The following is a 12,595-nucleotide window of genomic DNA, read 5'->3' as shown; positions in this document are numbered from 1 at the left end:
GGAGAGGGATAGCTGATGTCCGAGAAGTAAAGAGGTAGGGTGGGAGTGGGAGAGGTAGCATGTCAGAGACCATGCATGGTAAGGGTCCTGTTTGTCCTCTGCGTTATGGAAGGTTGTGAGCAGAGGGGTGACATCATCCTAGGTTTATCAAGATCATTCTGACCGCTAAGTGAGAATAGACCAAAGCAAGGATGGAGACAGGGAACCAGCTGAGAGACTACTGCCATTATCCAGGGTAAAGATGATGGGGGCTTGGACCACGGTGGTAGCAGAAGCGGTGGCAGTGGTCACATCTTGGATTTATTTTCAAGGTGGAGCTGATAGGATTTCCTGGCAGAGTCAGTATAGAGTCGGTCTGGGGCTTGAGCATCTGGGAGGATGGAATTGCCATGATCTGAGGTGAGAAAGACCATGGGAGAAGCAGGTTCTCTTTGGAGCATGTTACATTGGAAAGTCTATTAAAATCTCATTACAGAACGTCATTAGCAGTGGGGCCTACGGGCCTGCAGTTCAAGGGAGAAGCCCAAGTTGGAGACAGGAGCTGAGGAGTCAGCAACATCTAAGCACAAACAAATAACAACAACAAACCCCATTGCCATCAAGTCACTTCCGATACATAACAGTCCTATATAAGGCTTCTAACACTATAACTCTTCATGGGAGCAGACAGCCTCCCAGCCTCCTCTTTCTTCCTCAGAGAAGCTGGTGGGTTTGAACCAGCAAACTTGTGGTTAGCAGCCCAGTATCTAGCTCACAGTACCAGCAGGGCTCCAGCACCAGATAGTAATCAAAGCATTAAGACCATTCCAGATCACCAAGAGAGCAAGGATGTTTAGGGAAGAGGTCTAAGATCTCAGCTCCCGGGCATGGCATCATTAATAAGTTGGATAAAAGAATGGAAACCCACCAAGGAGATGGAGGAGACATGGCCTCTGATGCAAGAAGATCAATATTTGTGGTATTCCCAAAACCAAGGGAAGAGATGGGTTCCCAGGAGGGAGTAGCCAACCATGTCAAATGCTACTGAGAAAGTCCAGTGAGATGGTCAGATGAGGACTGAAATTAATCATTGGATCTGGTAGGATTGGAACTAATTATTGGATCCAGTAGACTTGACTCATAGACTTTGCAGGAACTTTGGTGAAGGGTGGAGTAAGTGAACATGTGATTGAAGTGTGCCTTAGTAATCTAGTGCTACTGTAGCAGAAACACCACACGTTGAAAGCTTTAACAGAAATGTATTCTCTCATAATTTAGGAGAAAGGTCTCCGGTCTCCTTTGAGCATCTGTGGGACCAGCATTACATGGAAATCTCCGTGTATCTTGGCATCAATCTGTCCCTTGGTCTACGAGGTTCTCAGTACAGGGACCTGGGTCCAAAGGACATGCTCTGCTCTGGCTCTTCCCTCTCATTTCTTTTTTTTTTTTTTAACATTTTATTAGCGGCTCATACAACTGTTATCGCAATCCATACACACATCAATTGTGTAAAGCGCATTTGTACATCATTCTCAAAACATTTTCTCTCCACTTAAACCCCCGACATTAGGTCCTCATTTTTCCCCTCCCTCCCCGCTCCCCCCTCCCTCATGAGCCCTTGATAGTTTATAAATTGGCATTTTGTCATATCTTGCCCTGTCCAACCTCTCCCTTCACCCACTTTTCGGTTGTCTGTCCCCCAGGGAGGAGGTCACATATAGTTCCTTGTAATCGGTTCCCTCTTTCCTACCCATTCTCCCTTTACCCTCCCTGTTTCACCACTCACACCACTGGTCCTGTAGGGCTCATCCGCCCTGGATTCCCTGTATTTTCAGTTCCTATCTGTACCAGTGTACATCCTCTGGTCTAGCCAGACTTGCAAGGTCGAATTTGAGTCATGGTAGTGGGAGCGGGGAGGAAACATTTAGGAACTAGAGGAAAGTTGTATTTCTCATCGTTGTTACATTGCACCCTGACTGGCTCATCTCCTCCCCGAGACCCCTATGCAAGGGGATCTCCAGTGGCCTACTAATGGGCTTTGGATCTCCACTCCGCACTCCCATCATTCACTATGGTAAGATTTTTTTTGTTCTGATGATGCCTTATACCTGATCCCATCGACACCTCGTGGTTGCATAGGCTGGTGTGCTTCTTCCATGTGGGCTTTGTTGCTTCTGAGCTTGATGGCCGCTTGATTACCTTCAAGCCTTTAAGACCCCAGACGCTATACTTTTTGATAGCCGGGCACCATCAGCTTTCTTCGCCACATTTGCTTATGCACCCATTTGTCTTCAGTGATCCGTTCGACACCTCGTGATCACACAGGTTGATATGTTGTTCCATATGGGGTTTGTTGCTTCTGAGCTAGATGGCCGCTTGTTTACCTTCAAGCTTTTAAGACCCCAGACGCTATACCTTTTGATAGCCGGGCACCATCAGCTTTCTTCACCACATTTGCTTATTCACCCGCTTTGTCTTCAGCGGTTGTGTTGGGAAGGTAAGCATCATAGAATGCCAATTTCATAGAAGAAAGTATTCTTGCGTTGAGGGAGTACTTGAGTGGAGGCACAATGTCCTTCTGCTACCTTAATACTAAACCTATAAATGTAGGCTCATAGATCTATTTCCCCATCCTCATATAAATATATTTGCATATGTACATGTCTTTGTCTAGACCTCTATAAATGCCCTTTGCCTCCCAGGTCTTTCCTCTATTTCCCTTGATTCTCCTCCTGTCCCACTATCATGCTCAGTCCCCACCAGGATTTCAGCACTTCCTCTTTGTTACGTTCCCCTTGATCATGCCCTACCAGGTCTCCCACACTCACCTCCCCACCAATTTGGATCGCTTGTTGTTCCCTTGTCCCTGGGTTTGTTAACACCTCTTCCCTTCCCCCCACCTCCTTCCCTCTCATTTCTACTCAATTGTTGAATCCCTTTGATATAGCAGAAGAGACTGACTCACTGACTCGAGATACCTCATCTTCCTGTAGATTGTATCCTGTCTTATTCACATACTGAAAACCAAACACACTGCCATTGAGTTGATTCGAACTCATGTAGTTCTTGTTAGGTGCCAACGAGCTAGCTCTGCCTCCTAGCAACCCTGTGCCCAACAGAAGGAAACACTGCCCAGTCCTGCACCATCCTCACAATTGTTCCTCTGCCCAAGCCCATTGTTGCAGCCACTGTGCCCATCCCTCTCATCAAGGGTCTTCCTCTGTTTGCTGCCCCTCGACCTTACCAAGCTGATGTCCTTCTCTAGGGACTGGTCTCTCCTGACAACACGTCCAAAGTAGGAGAGAGGAAATCTCGCCACCCTTGCCTCTAAGGAGCACTCTGGCTGCACTTCTTCCAAGGCAGATGTGTTTGCCTTTTGAGCAGCCCACGGTACTTTCAATATTCTTCTCCAGCACTGTACTTTAAAAGCACCAATTCTTCTTCAGTCCTCCTTATTCAATATCCAATTTTCACATGCTTATGAGGTGATTGAAAATCCCATGGCTTGGGTCAAGCACACCTCAGTCCTCAAAGGAACATCCCTGATTTTCAACACCCTACCTCTGGTGCAGCAGATTTACCCAATGCACCCCATCATCTGGTCTCTTGACTGTTTCTTCCGTGAGCATGGATTGTGGATCCAAGACAGACAAAATACTTGCCAACTTCAACCTTTTCTCCACTTATCCTGAGGTGACCTGTTGGTCTAGGTGTGAGGCTCTCAGTCTTCTTTACACTGAGAGTTGTCATTCACACTGCAGGCTGCAAGGCATTCCTATCATCAGGGTGAGGATTTGCAACACAAAGGACAATTACTTCAGATCACAGCATGGAGGATCTGTGCTACATAGTGCTGAGAATCTTAGCCCAGCCAAGTTGACACATGTTTGGGGAGACACAACTCAATCCTTAACAGAGTGTGCTTGAGAGAACATGGAAGAAGATGTTTGAGACAGCTATTTGAAGAAGTTTGATATTTTTTCCCCTGTAAGGTTTTACAGATATCTTTAAGTCCTGGAGATTTTACAACTGGACATCATTCCATATTTTCATGAAGATACTGGTGGTAAAAAAACAAATTAGTGGTCCAATTAACTAAAGATGTCGGAACTGCAAATCTCGATGAGACATCTGAGCTCATACAGGAACATGGTGGAGCCAGAGTTGGAAAAGTGGCGTTTGAATCCCAGCTGAGACTAACTCACTGACTATGTGGCACTTCACTCTCTAGGCCTCATCTTCTTCATGTACAAATGGACGCACTAGTTGCTTCGTGGCTGAATTAATATGCGTGAAGTGGAGAATGTGTGTGGAAGCGGCCTTGCAGTGGCTGGTCCCCAGTAGGTGCTCAGTGGGAAGACTAGCAGAATGGGTAGGTCTCAGGTTTCAAGCGGTTAGGATTTGGTTCTATTCGGAGGTGGCATGTACATGTTTGCATGGTTAGTTATTTTTAAGTGTGCTAATTGCCTCTTTAAATGAATTGTCATAATTGTGTGATTCCAATATTTTGATTCAACATATGCTTATTTGTTCAAGAGGCTTCTGGTCTGTTGGGTGGGTTCCAGTGTACTGAGGTTTGGGGTTTTTTTAAACAGAAAGGACTGGACTTGTGAATTCATTTCACGCTCACTGAGCACCTGTCACGTGCCAGCACCTGTACTGGCAGCTCTGGGGCTGGGCGGCTGCTGACAGGCATGAACAGTGAGAGACTCAGGGCACCTGTGGCTGGTGGAGTCTGTTGGGCCAGGTATGGAAACACCTCGGTGAGGTCTAGCGCTCGGGCCCCTCCCTCTCCCATTTCATGCGCTCATTGAACACATTTTAGTTGAGTCCTACTACGTGTTGGGCAGGCTCTGTGATAAGCAGTGATGGAAAGACAGACTGTATTCCTACTCTTATGGAACTTAGGATCTAAAGGGGCATAGGAAAGGCCCTGGTAAAAAGTAAGTAAAGAATTAAAAAAGATACGTAGATGATCGTGAGTACCATGGGGCCACCTACACTAGGTGGGCTGTCTTGCCCTAAGATAGCCCATCCTCTGGGACGAGGTGGCTCTGAGCAGGAAGACTGCCTTCTGGGCTGGTGTGATACCCATAAGGAGCCCTGGCGTCATAGGGGTTATGCGGTTAGGCTGCTGTGCTCATGGTCAGCAGTTCAAAACCACCAGCTGCTCCATGGGAGAAAGACAGGGCTTTCTACTCCTGAAAACAGTTACAGTCTCCGAAACCCTCAGCGGCTCCTATGTGTCAGCTCGATGGCAGTGCGTGCGTTTGGTTTGGGTTTGGTGATACGCACGCCTGATTCCACCGTCCACTGATTCCACTGTGGCCATGTGGGACACAGACATCACCCCTTGGCACATGGATGCTTCCAGTGGGGAAAGGATCATGGGATGCTGAATACTGCTGCTTACTTGTTCTGTGTCCTTGGGGAAGTAATGTCGCTGAAACTCATGGCAAGGACAGTGACATTAATCATCGTCCTATTCGTTTCCTAAGGTTGCCGCAACAAATAACCACAAAGTGGGTGCCCTAAAACAACAGAAAGGAATGCTTTTCCTAGTTCTGCAGCCCACCATGCTGAAGCCCAGGTGTCGGCAAGGTTGGCTCCCACTGCGGGGCTCTGCTCCATGCCTCTCTCCTAGTTCCCGGTGGTTTCCCTTTGTCCTTGGTAGTGCACACTTCTGCCTTCTCATGGCTGCCGTCCCTCTGGATCTGCCTGTCTCTGTGTCTCCAGGAGGCTACCTGGACCATCTGGATGGACCCAGTGTTCTCACAAGAGTCCTTAAAAGGAGGGAGACTAGAGGGTTGGCGTCAGAGATAAGATGTGATGACAGAAGCGGAGACTGGAGTGATGTACTTTGAAGATGGAAGGAGGGACCACGAGCCAAGGAATGTTGGTGCCTCATAGCAATTCCCATGTGCAGCAGCTGTAGACAGCAGAGTAGAACTGCCCCTGTGGGTTTCTGTGACTGTAACTCACTATGGGAGTACCAAGCACCTGTTTCTCCTTCGGAACAGCTGGTGGTTCCAAACGGATGGCCTTGTGATTAGGTTCCAGGGCATCACCCACAACACCACCACCATCTCCGACAGTTGGAAAAGCAGGAACAGAGCACCAGAACTGGAAGAGTTCTGTGAGGTCACTAACTTTGTAGGAATTTGTTCAGCAACAACAGGAAACTAATACACAGAGTTAGAAAAACAAGCAAACAAACAGAACAGAAGCCGAATACTCAGTATCTCTTGTCTGTTACACGCTCATCCAGTAACAAGACTGACCAAAGCCTAGTTCGGAGTGGCTAGACCATCGATTTGACACCAGGCTGACGCCAAGGACTATGAGGAATGGGCTCCCAGAATCTATCGTAGACCATCAGGCAAGGGCCGGAATATAATAGCCCCGTTCCCAACGCTTTGACTAGCCTTAGATGGATCTCTTTCCTTCGTGGGCCCAAATTCTTCCATCTGTGAAATGGTTGGGGTGGGGCATGATGGTGAGTTACAGTGCCCACATCTCATGGGAAAACAGAGGCAGGGGGAAACAGGCGTTGGCCCCCACCCTTCAGGACAGCAGGGTTTGTATACGGAGAAGGAGCCCCTAGTTGGAAGGAGCATCGTCTAGAGATGGGCCAGCAGTCCAGCCAGATCAGGGGGTCCGCCTTGGTCCTCTGCCTTACGGGGGGATAGCTCCTTCTCTCCTTTGCCAGGGGGCTATTGTTATTGTCATTCTTGCTGCTGTGAGCATGTTCTGCAGTTGGACAATTCTAATTCAAGGCCATGTGTCCTTTTGGTGTTTTAGAGCTATAACAGCCAGAGCGAGACCAACGAAGACTATGAGATTCCCCCAATAACACCTCCCAACCTCCCCGAGCCATCGCTCCTGCACTTGGGGGACCACGAAGCCAGCTACCACTCGCTGTGCCACGGCCTCACACCCAACGGTCTGCTCCCTGCGTACTCCTACCAGGCCATGGATCTCCCAGCCATCATGGTCTCCAACATGCTGGCCCAGGACAGCCACCTGCTGTCAGGCCAGCTGCCCACGGTGAGTCCCCATCACCCACAAGGGTTTCTGCTGGCCATTGGGGGCTGCGGGGACTTCAGGGAAGGGGACTGAGAGGGGGACAGAATGCCAGTGCCTTGATGAGGCCCACATGAGACCCTCTGCTCATGTGCAATGCTCTGTTCAGTTGGCTGCGTGCATGGGGGTCTGCAAAATATTGGGGGTGAACACGGGGAGAGAATGAACACTTTCCCACTGTTCCCTCAGGAGGGCCGTTTACCAAGACTTGGCATTGTTTTAGTGTTTCATATAGTCTCCTTTTTATTTATTTTTCTCTGCTTTATTGAGCTGTAGTTCATGAACTTGAAGGTCACCTATTTAAAATACCCTCAATGGCTTGTCATGCACCCACAGAGTTAGCTGTGAACTCTTGCACCCACACCCCATCTCCCCAAAGCTCTAGGCAACCACTAGTCCACTTTCTGCCTTTCGAGATTTACCTATTCTGCACACTTCATGCAAATGGATTCTTAGTTCTGTTTCTTTCTGATTTAAGAAAAATCGTACCTTGCTTAGACTACTGTGGAAGAAGATGGTGTTTGAGTCGAAATGTGTGGGACAAGTAGAAATTTGCCAGGCGGACCAAAATGCTGGTAGAAAGAGGCAGGAGATGACCCTCCCAGTGGTGGAGTAACACCCAAAGAGGCGCAGGGCCGGAGGGCTCGGGTCATGCTCAGGGCCTCCCATGGGATTCCTTCTCTTCCTGGGCTGGGCAGGAAGGACACCGAGCCAGGGAGGGAGCAATGAGAAGGAGCCCAGCAGAGCAGGGCCATCAGGGTTCGGAACTCCGTGCTCAGGCGATGTACGGGTTTCTGGCACAAAGGGCTGATTCTTAGGCTCCGGAATCCCAGGGGACCCATTTTACACCCCTGGCTCCACCTCTCTCACTTCAGTTCCCTTGTCTTGAGACCCGTAGCAGTACATACCTGGCATCCTTAAGGCAGAACACCTGAGACTCGGCAGGCCCGGCCCTAGCCAGTGCCTGGTAGAGAGGAAGGCACAAGGGTATTGTTGCTCTGATTCTTGTTTGGAATAAAAATCAATTCTCCCCTGTAACCAAATTGCCATGCTTTCTCTGAAGTCTCATTTACCTAAAAGGACAGACTTGCCCAGCCCCGGGTCCATTTGTAGGGCCACCTGGTTATAACAGCGCTGACGGTTATGAAGCACGCTATCTACTGATCAACCATCACCCCCTAGTCGCCCTTCCTAGGAAATGCTTTTGTTGGGCTCTGTCCAAATAAGCACTTTGCAGTCGTTTGGACAGATTTCTTTAAAAGGGGCTCAGCCTGAGATGCTTTGAAAACTCAGACAGCCTTCCTTCTCCCATTAGTCAGAGCTGGCCGGGGCTGGGGGATTGTGTATCCCACCCCCTGCCCCCAACCCCCATTATGTAATGAGAAATAAACCGTGCTGTTTTCCCTGGGGGGAGGGTGGCCAGGCCAACTGGGAAAACCAGATAAGACTATAGACACCTGGTGAGTGTCTGGCAGAGCGTGACATGGGGCTGTGCAAACAAATTTTTTAAATTGGCCTGAACTGCTGGCTGAAAGCAAAAGCGTGCGTGTGTGTGTGTGTGTGTGTGTGTGTGTGTGTGTGTGTGTGTGTTTGAGCGTGCATGCGGGCTCAATGGGTGCTGCTGGAACCACCTACTAGGTGTCCAGTGCTGACAGAGGGCTTTACAAACATTCTTCCCGTGCTGCTTACAAGTTGCTGGTGAAGAAAGTCTTGCCACAGAACCGAGGGAGCAGAGGCTCCGAGGAAGTGGGCGATGGCATTAGTGCCCCCTCACCCCACCCCGTGCCATACTGGAGGACCAAAGTCCAAAGTCCCAGTCACCAGGCATCACCAGGGTGCTTGCCGGGCCATGCTCCTTCTGGGGTCTCCGGAGAGACTCCTTGCTCGTCTCTCCCAGCTCCTGGTGGCTCCAGGCACTCCTTGGCTTGGGACATCACTCCATCACCATCTCCTCTTCTGTCACTGGAACTGTTCTCCCTATTATGGCATTTAGAACCCAAAGTCAGCAGTTGCAACCCACCAGCCTGACCTCAAGACAAAGTTAAAGCGTTCTGCTTCTGTAAAGATGTGCAGCCTGGGAAACCCGCAGGGGTAGTTCAGGCAGTTCGACCCTGTCCTCCAGGGTCGCGTATGAGTCAAAAGCAATTCAAATTATCTAAATTGCACCTGTGAGGGCAGGGGTGGACAGGTGGAGGGAACACTTTTGCAATTGATGTAACATTTGCAGAGTCCAGTAACTAAGATAAGGACCTGAGATCTTGTGTAGAAATGGGTGGGGACAGTTTTTAACCCACCGTAGAGCTCTTCTGCCGACCAACAGCCTTTCTTGGTACCTGCCCGGTGCCAGGCATTGCTCCAGGCTCTGAATACACAGGGTGCCCGTGCAAAGCTCCGGTGCAGGTGGAGACAAGTGTCTGTTTCTGAAAACGTAGTTCATTCTCCTTTAAGGCCTGCCCCTGATGCTCCGAGCACCCAGAAGGGGCACCTGACTTAGACGCCCAATTATCACATCCTTCGAAAGTGATGGCCTGACCCCTGGGAGGTTCTAGAAGGCTTTTCTATAAATGAATCAATATCACATCGCTATTGGCCAGCAAAACCAGAATTCAAACCCAGTCCTGACCCCTACTGTCCACTTCGCAGTTTTGCCAGGCGATCAAGGGACAGAGCTGTCAGCCCCTGGGCTGCAGGTAGCACTGAAGCTGCCCTGTTGGCCAGGTGCTCCGGAGGCTGTCAGCCCAGGTACCGTTCCTGGAGATGTGGGTGAGGCCAAGCTATCTGATAGCCACCTCATAACACCAGGTATTTCAAAGGCCACGCGGCCTCCTTGTCCCCTGCTCCAGCCTGCTCAGCCTCCCCGGCCAGCGAAGGCCTCGGCCTTCCCGCTCTGAAGGCACAGATGCTTGGAGGAATCTAGGAAAGTATTGGAATCGGGCCTTCTCTTACAAAATTAAATATGCTTAAGGCTTCTCCCTCGACTTCAGTGTCTTAACTGATTAAACATTCATTTCCAAGACAAAAAGAGTCCATTTAGTATGAAAGATATATTTTGCCGGTTTAATTTAAAGCGCTGCACCTCCATCTGACCCCTATTTTTATAACTCAATAATTTTATCCTGTGTTGATTGTCTCATTTTGAGAGAGATATTGTATGTATAAATCAGTTTCTAAAATACCCAAGGAAAAAACGAGAGGAGCGGAATTTATTAAGCAGCTTCTGTTAAGTCCGAAGTAATTTATTTGGGGGTCATCCTTGGAAAACGTTCGAGCTTATGGTCTGACCCAGGAGAGGAATTATCCTGGACGAGGGGACAAAGCTTGATGTTCCTCAGACAAGCTGCTGGGGACCCGTACCTTCGGTGAGGCCAGAGAAGTAGCTTCCTCCACTCCTTCCATGGAGTCTAGTGAAGTGGACAAGATGTGGTGGTGGGGGTGCCGTAAGCTGAGCCCTCTGGGGGGTCCAGTCTTGAGCCACAAAGGTGGCAGCTGTCACTCAAAGCCTTCTCCTTGAGTGCCATGCAGCTGAATATTTTAGAGCCGGCCTCCCTCATGGCCTTCAAGCCCATTCTGAGAGAAGGACCCTATAGGACAGGGTAGAACTGCCCCTGAGAGTTTCTGAGACTCTCTAAGGGAGTAGAAAGCCTCATCTTTGTCCCACAGAGCAGCTGGTGGTTTTGAACTGCTGACCTGGCAATTAGCAGGTCAACTTGTAATCCACTACGTGCCCCGCCTACCACCCCAAGGCTCTAGAGACCTCCTAGGCAAACCTTCTCATTGTATTGCTTGTAATGCATCATCTGGTTTTGTTTTAAGATGGTAGCTGTGAGCACTTGCTGTGTAACAAAGCATCCCAGTCTTGGGGGCTAAACACAGTGAGCTGTTGTTTTCTCTCACAATTCTACGGGCCAGCAGGGAGCCTCTTTGGATCTGGATTGGTTCGGCTGTCTCTGAGCTCACCTTGGCAGGGCCTGCACGGGACGCTTGTAGGATGGGCTTCCTCACGTAGTGGAAGGCGGCCCAGGGTCAACTGGAACCGTAAGGATGACTTGGCTGTGCTCATCGCAGGGAGAGCTGTGTTTGTTCACATAATGGTGCTCACGGAGCCCCCAAGAACAACAGAGGGGGAGCTTCACCGCCCCCCACCCCTGAACCAACCCGCCTGCAGCACTTATTCCCAACCCTCTGCTTGCACCCCATTGGCCAAAGCAAGTCACCCCAGCCCTGGATTCAAGGGGTGAAGAAATTGACCCCAGGTCTCGAGGGGAGAGGTGACAGTCCATCACAGAAAGGCCTGGGTGCAGGGGAGGGGAAGACGTCTGTGGCTGTTTGGTCATCTGTCGTGACGGTGTCTTGCTTTCTCCCTCACGGACAGAAACGCCTAGTAGTTAGGAGCGTGGGCTGTCCGGGTCGGGCAAACCTGACTTCAAACCTGACTCCCCCACTGCCATCCACTCCTGTGACCCAAAGGAGCCCCCGTGGCATCGTAGGTTAAGAGCTGGGCTGCTAACGACAAGGCCAGTGGTTCAAACCCAAACTGCTCCATGGGAGAAAGATGAGACAGCCCTCCGGTAAAGCGTTACAGCTTCAGGTCCCTTCTAGATGGTCCAAAGCACTGGTCCCCAAACTTATTTGGCCTACCACCATCTTTTCCGAAGAAAGATTACTCAGCGTTCCCCACCACCACCACCCCCACAAGGAAAAACTTTTGTACCCTAGCCCCTAATCCAGGGTAAAAGGTAAGTGTCTGCTTTTGAAGCACCCGTGGATCACGCCATCGCCCCACTTTGGGGAACACCAGCTATGGGGTTGCTATGATCAACTCAACAGCAGCGGGTTTGGTGGGTGACCCAGAGCAAAGGCTTCATCGTCGTCCCTGCCCCTCAGTTTCTTACTTTTAAAATAGACATCACATCCTGGCCTGAGAGACACTTCCGAGGGAGGGCTCCCCAAGCCCATGTAGGTAACGTGCCCCTCCGGGTGCTGGGCACACAGCAGGCTGGGTCATGAGGTATAAGCTACTCTGTGTATAACATCACTCGTTGTATAGACCGGCCTTGGGGATTTTCCACTGTATCGGCCTTTGTCCATCTCCACCCGCTGGGGTGTTGGTGACCTTTGCTGGGGCAGCGGCCGCCTGCTTCCAAGAAGTGGGCTGGGGAGAGGACCCCAGCTAAGGTGGGCAGTGGCTGAGATACACCAGGACAGCCCCTCTGCTTGCTGGGAAGTGAGGGCCCCACTCCGCCTTCTTGTCTGCCGGGCCTGGGGCAGGATTCGTCTTGGTTAAAGGAAGGGGTTGAGAGGGAAACGTGCCCCGTGAGCTGTCCTGGTGCCCCGTGTTGTCTGATTGCTCCCTGAGGTGGCAGTGGGAGAGACAGGTCTCCTAAGTGGGGGTACCAGAGGCCCAGGGGTTCCAGTGTACCCAGCAGAGTGGATAAAAGTCTCTCCTGGCATTTTTTGTGTTTTTTTTTTCCTTTCCAAGGCAGTAAACGAAAGAAATATGTCTTTTTACATTTATAAAACTCAGGGAAAAAAA

The 12,595-nt window shown here is 50.1% G+C and overlaps 1 protein-coding gene across 1 annotated transcript in view; it reads left to right on the top strand.

Annotated features, from left to right (window-relative positions):
* TOX2 (TOX high mobility group box family member 2) overlaps positions 1 to 12,595 on the top strand; it is a 109,480-nt gene that overhangs the window by 60,699 nt on the left and 36,186 nt on the right. The window contains exon 3 of the mRNA XM_045295389.1: positions 6,781 to 7,026. Within this exon, the coding sequence (XP_045151324.1) occupies positions 6,781 to 7,026 (246 nt within the window). The remainder of the gene's footprint in view (positions 1 to 6,780; positions 7,027 to 12,595) is intronic.

The sequence above is a fragment of the Echinops telfairi genome, unplaced genomic scaffold (assembly GCF_000313985.2).
Source record: "Echinops telfairi isolate 266 unplaced genomic scaffold, ASM31398v2 ScPeMD7_5592;HRSCAF=6446, whole genome shotgun sequence".
Lineage (NCBI taxonomy): Eukaryota > Metazoa > Chordata > Mammalia > Afrosoricida > Tenrecidae > Echinops > Echinops telfairi.
The sequence above is the reverse complement of the archived record's forward strand: the minus strand, read 5'-3'. Positions and strand labels throughout refer to the sequence as shown.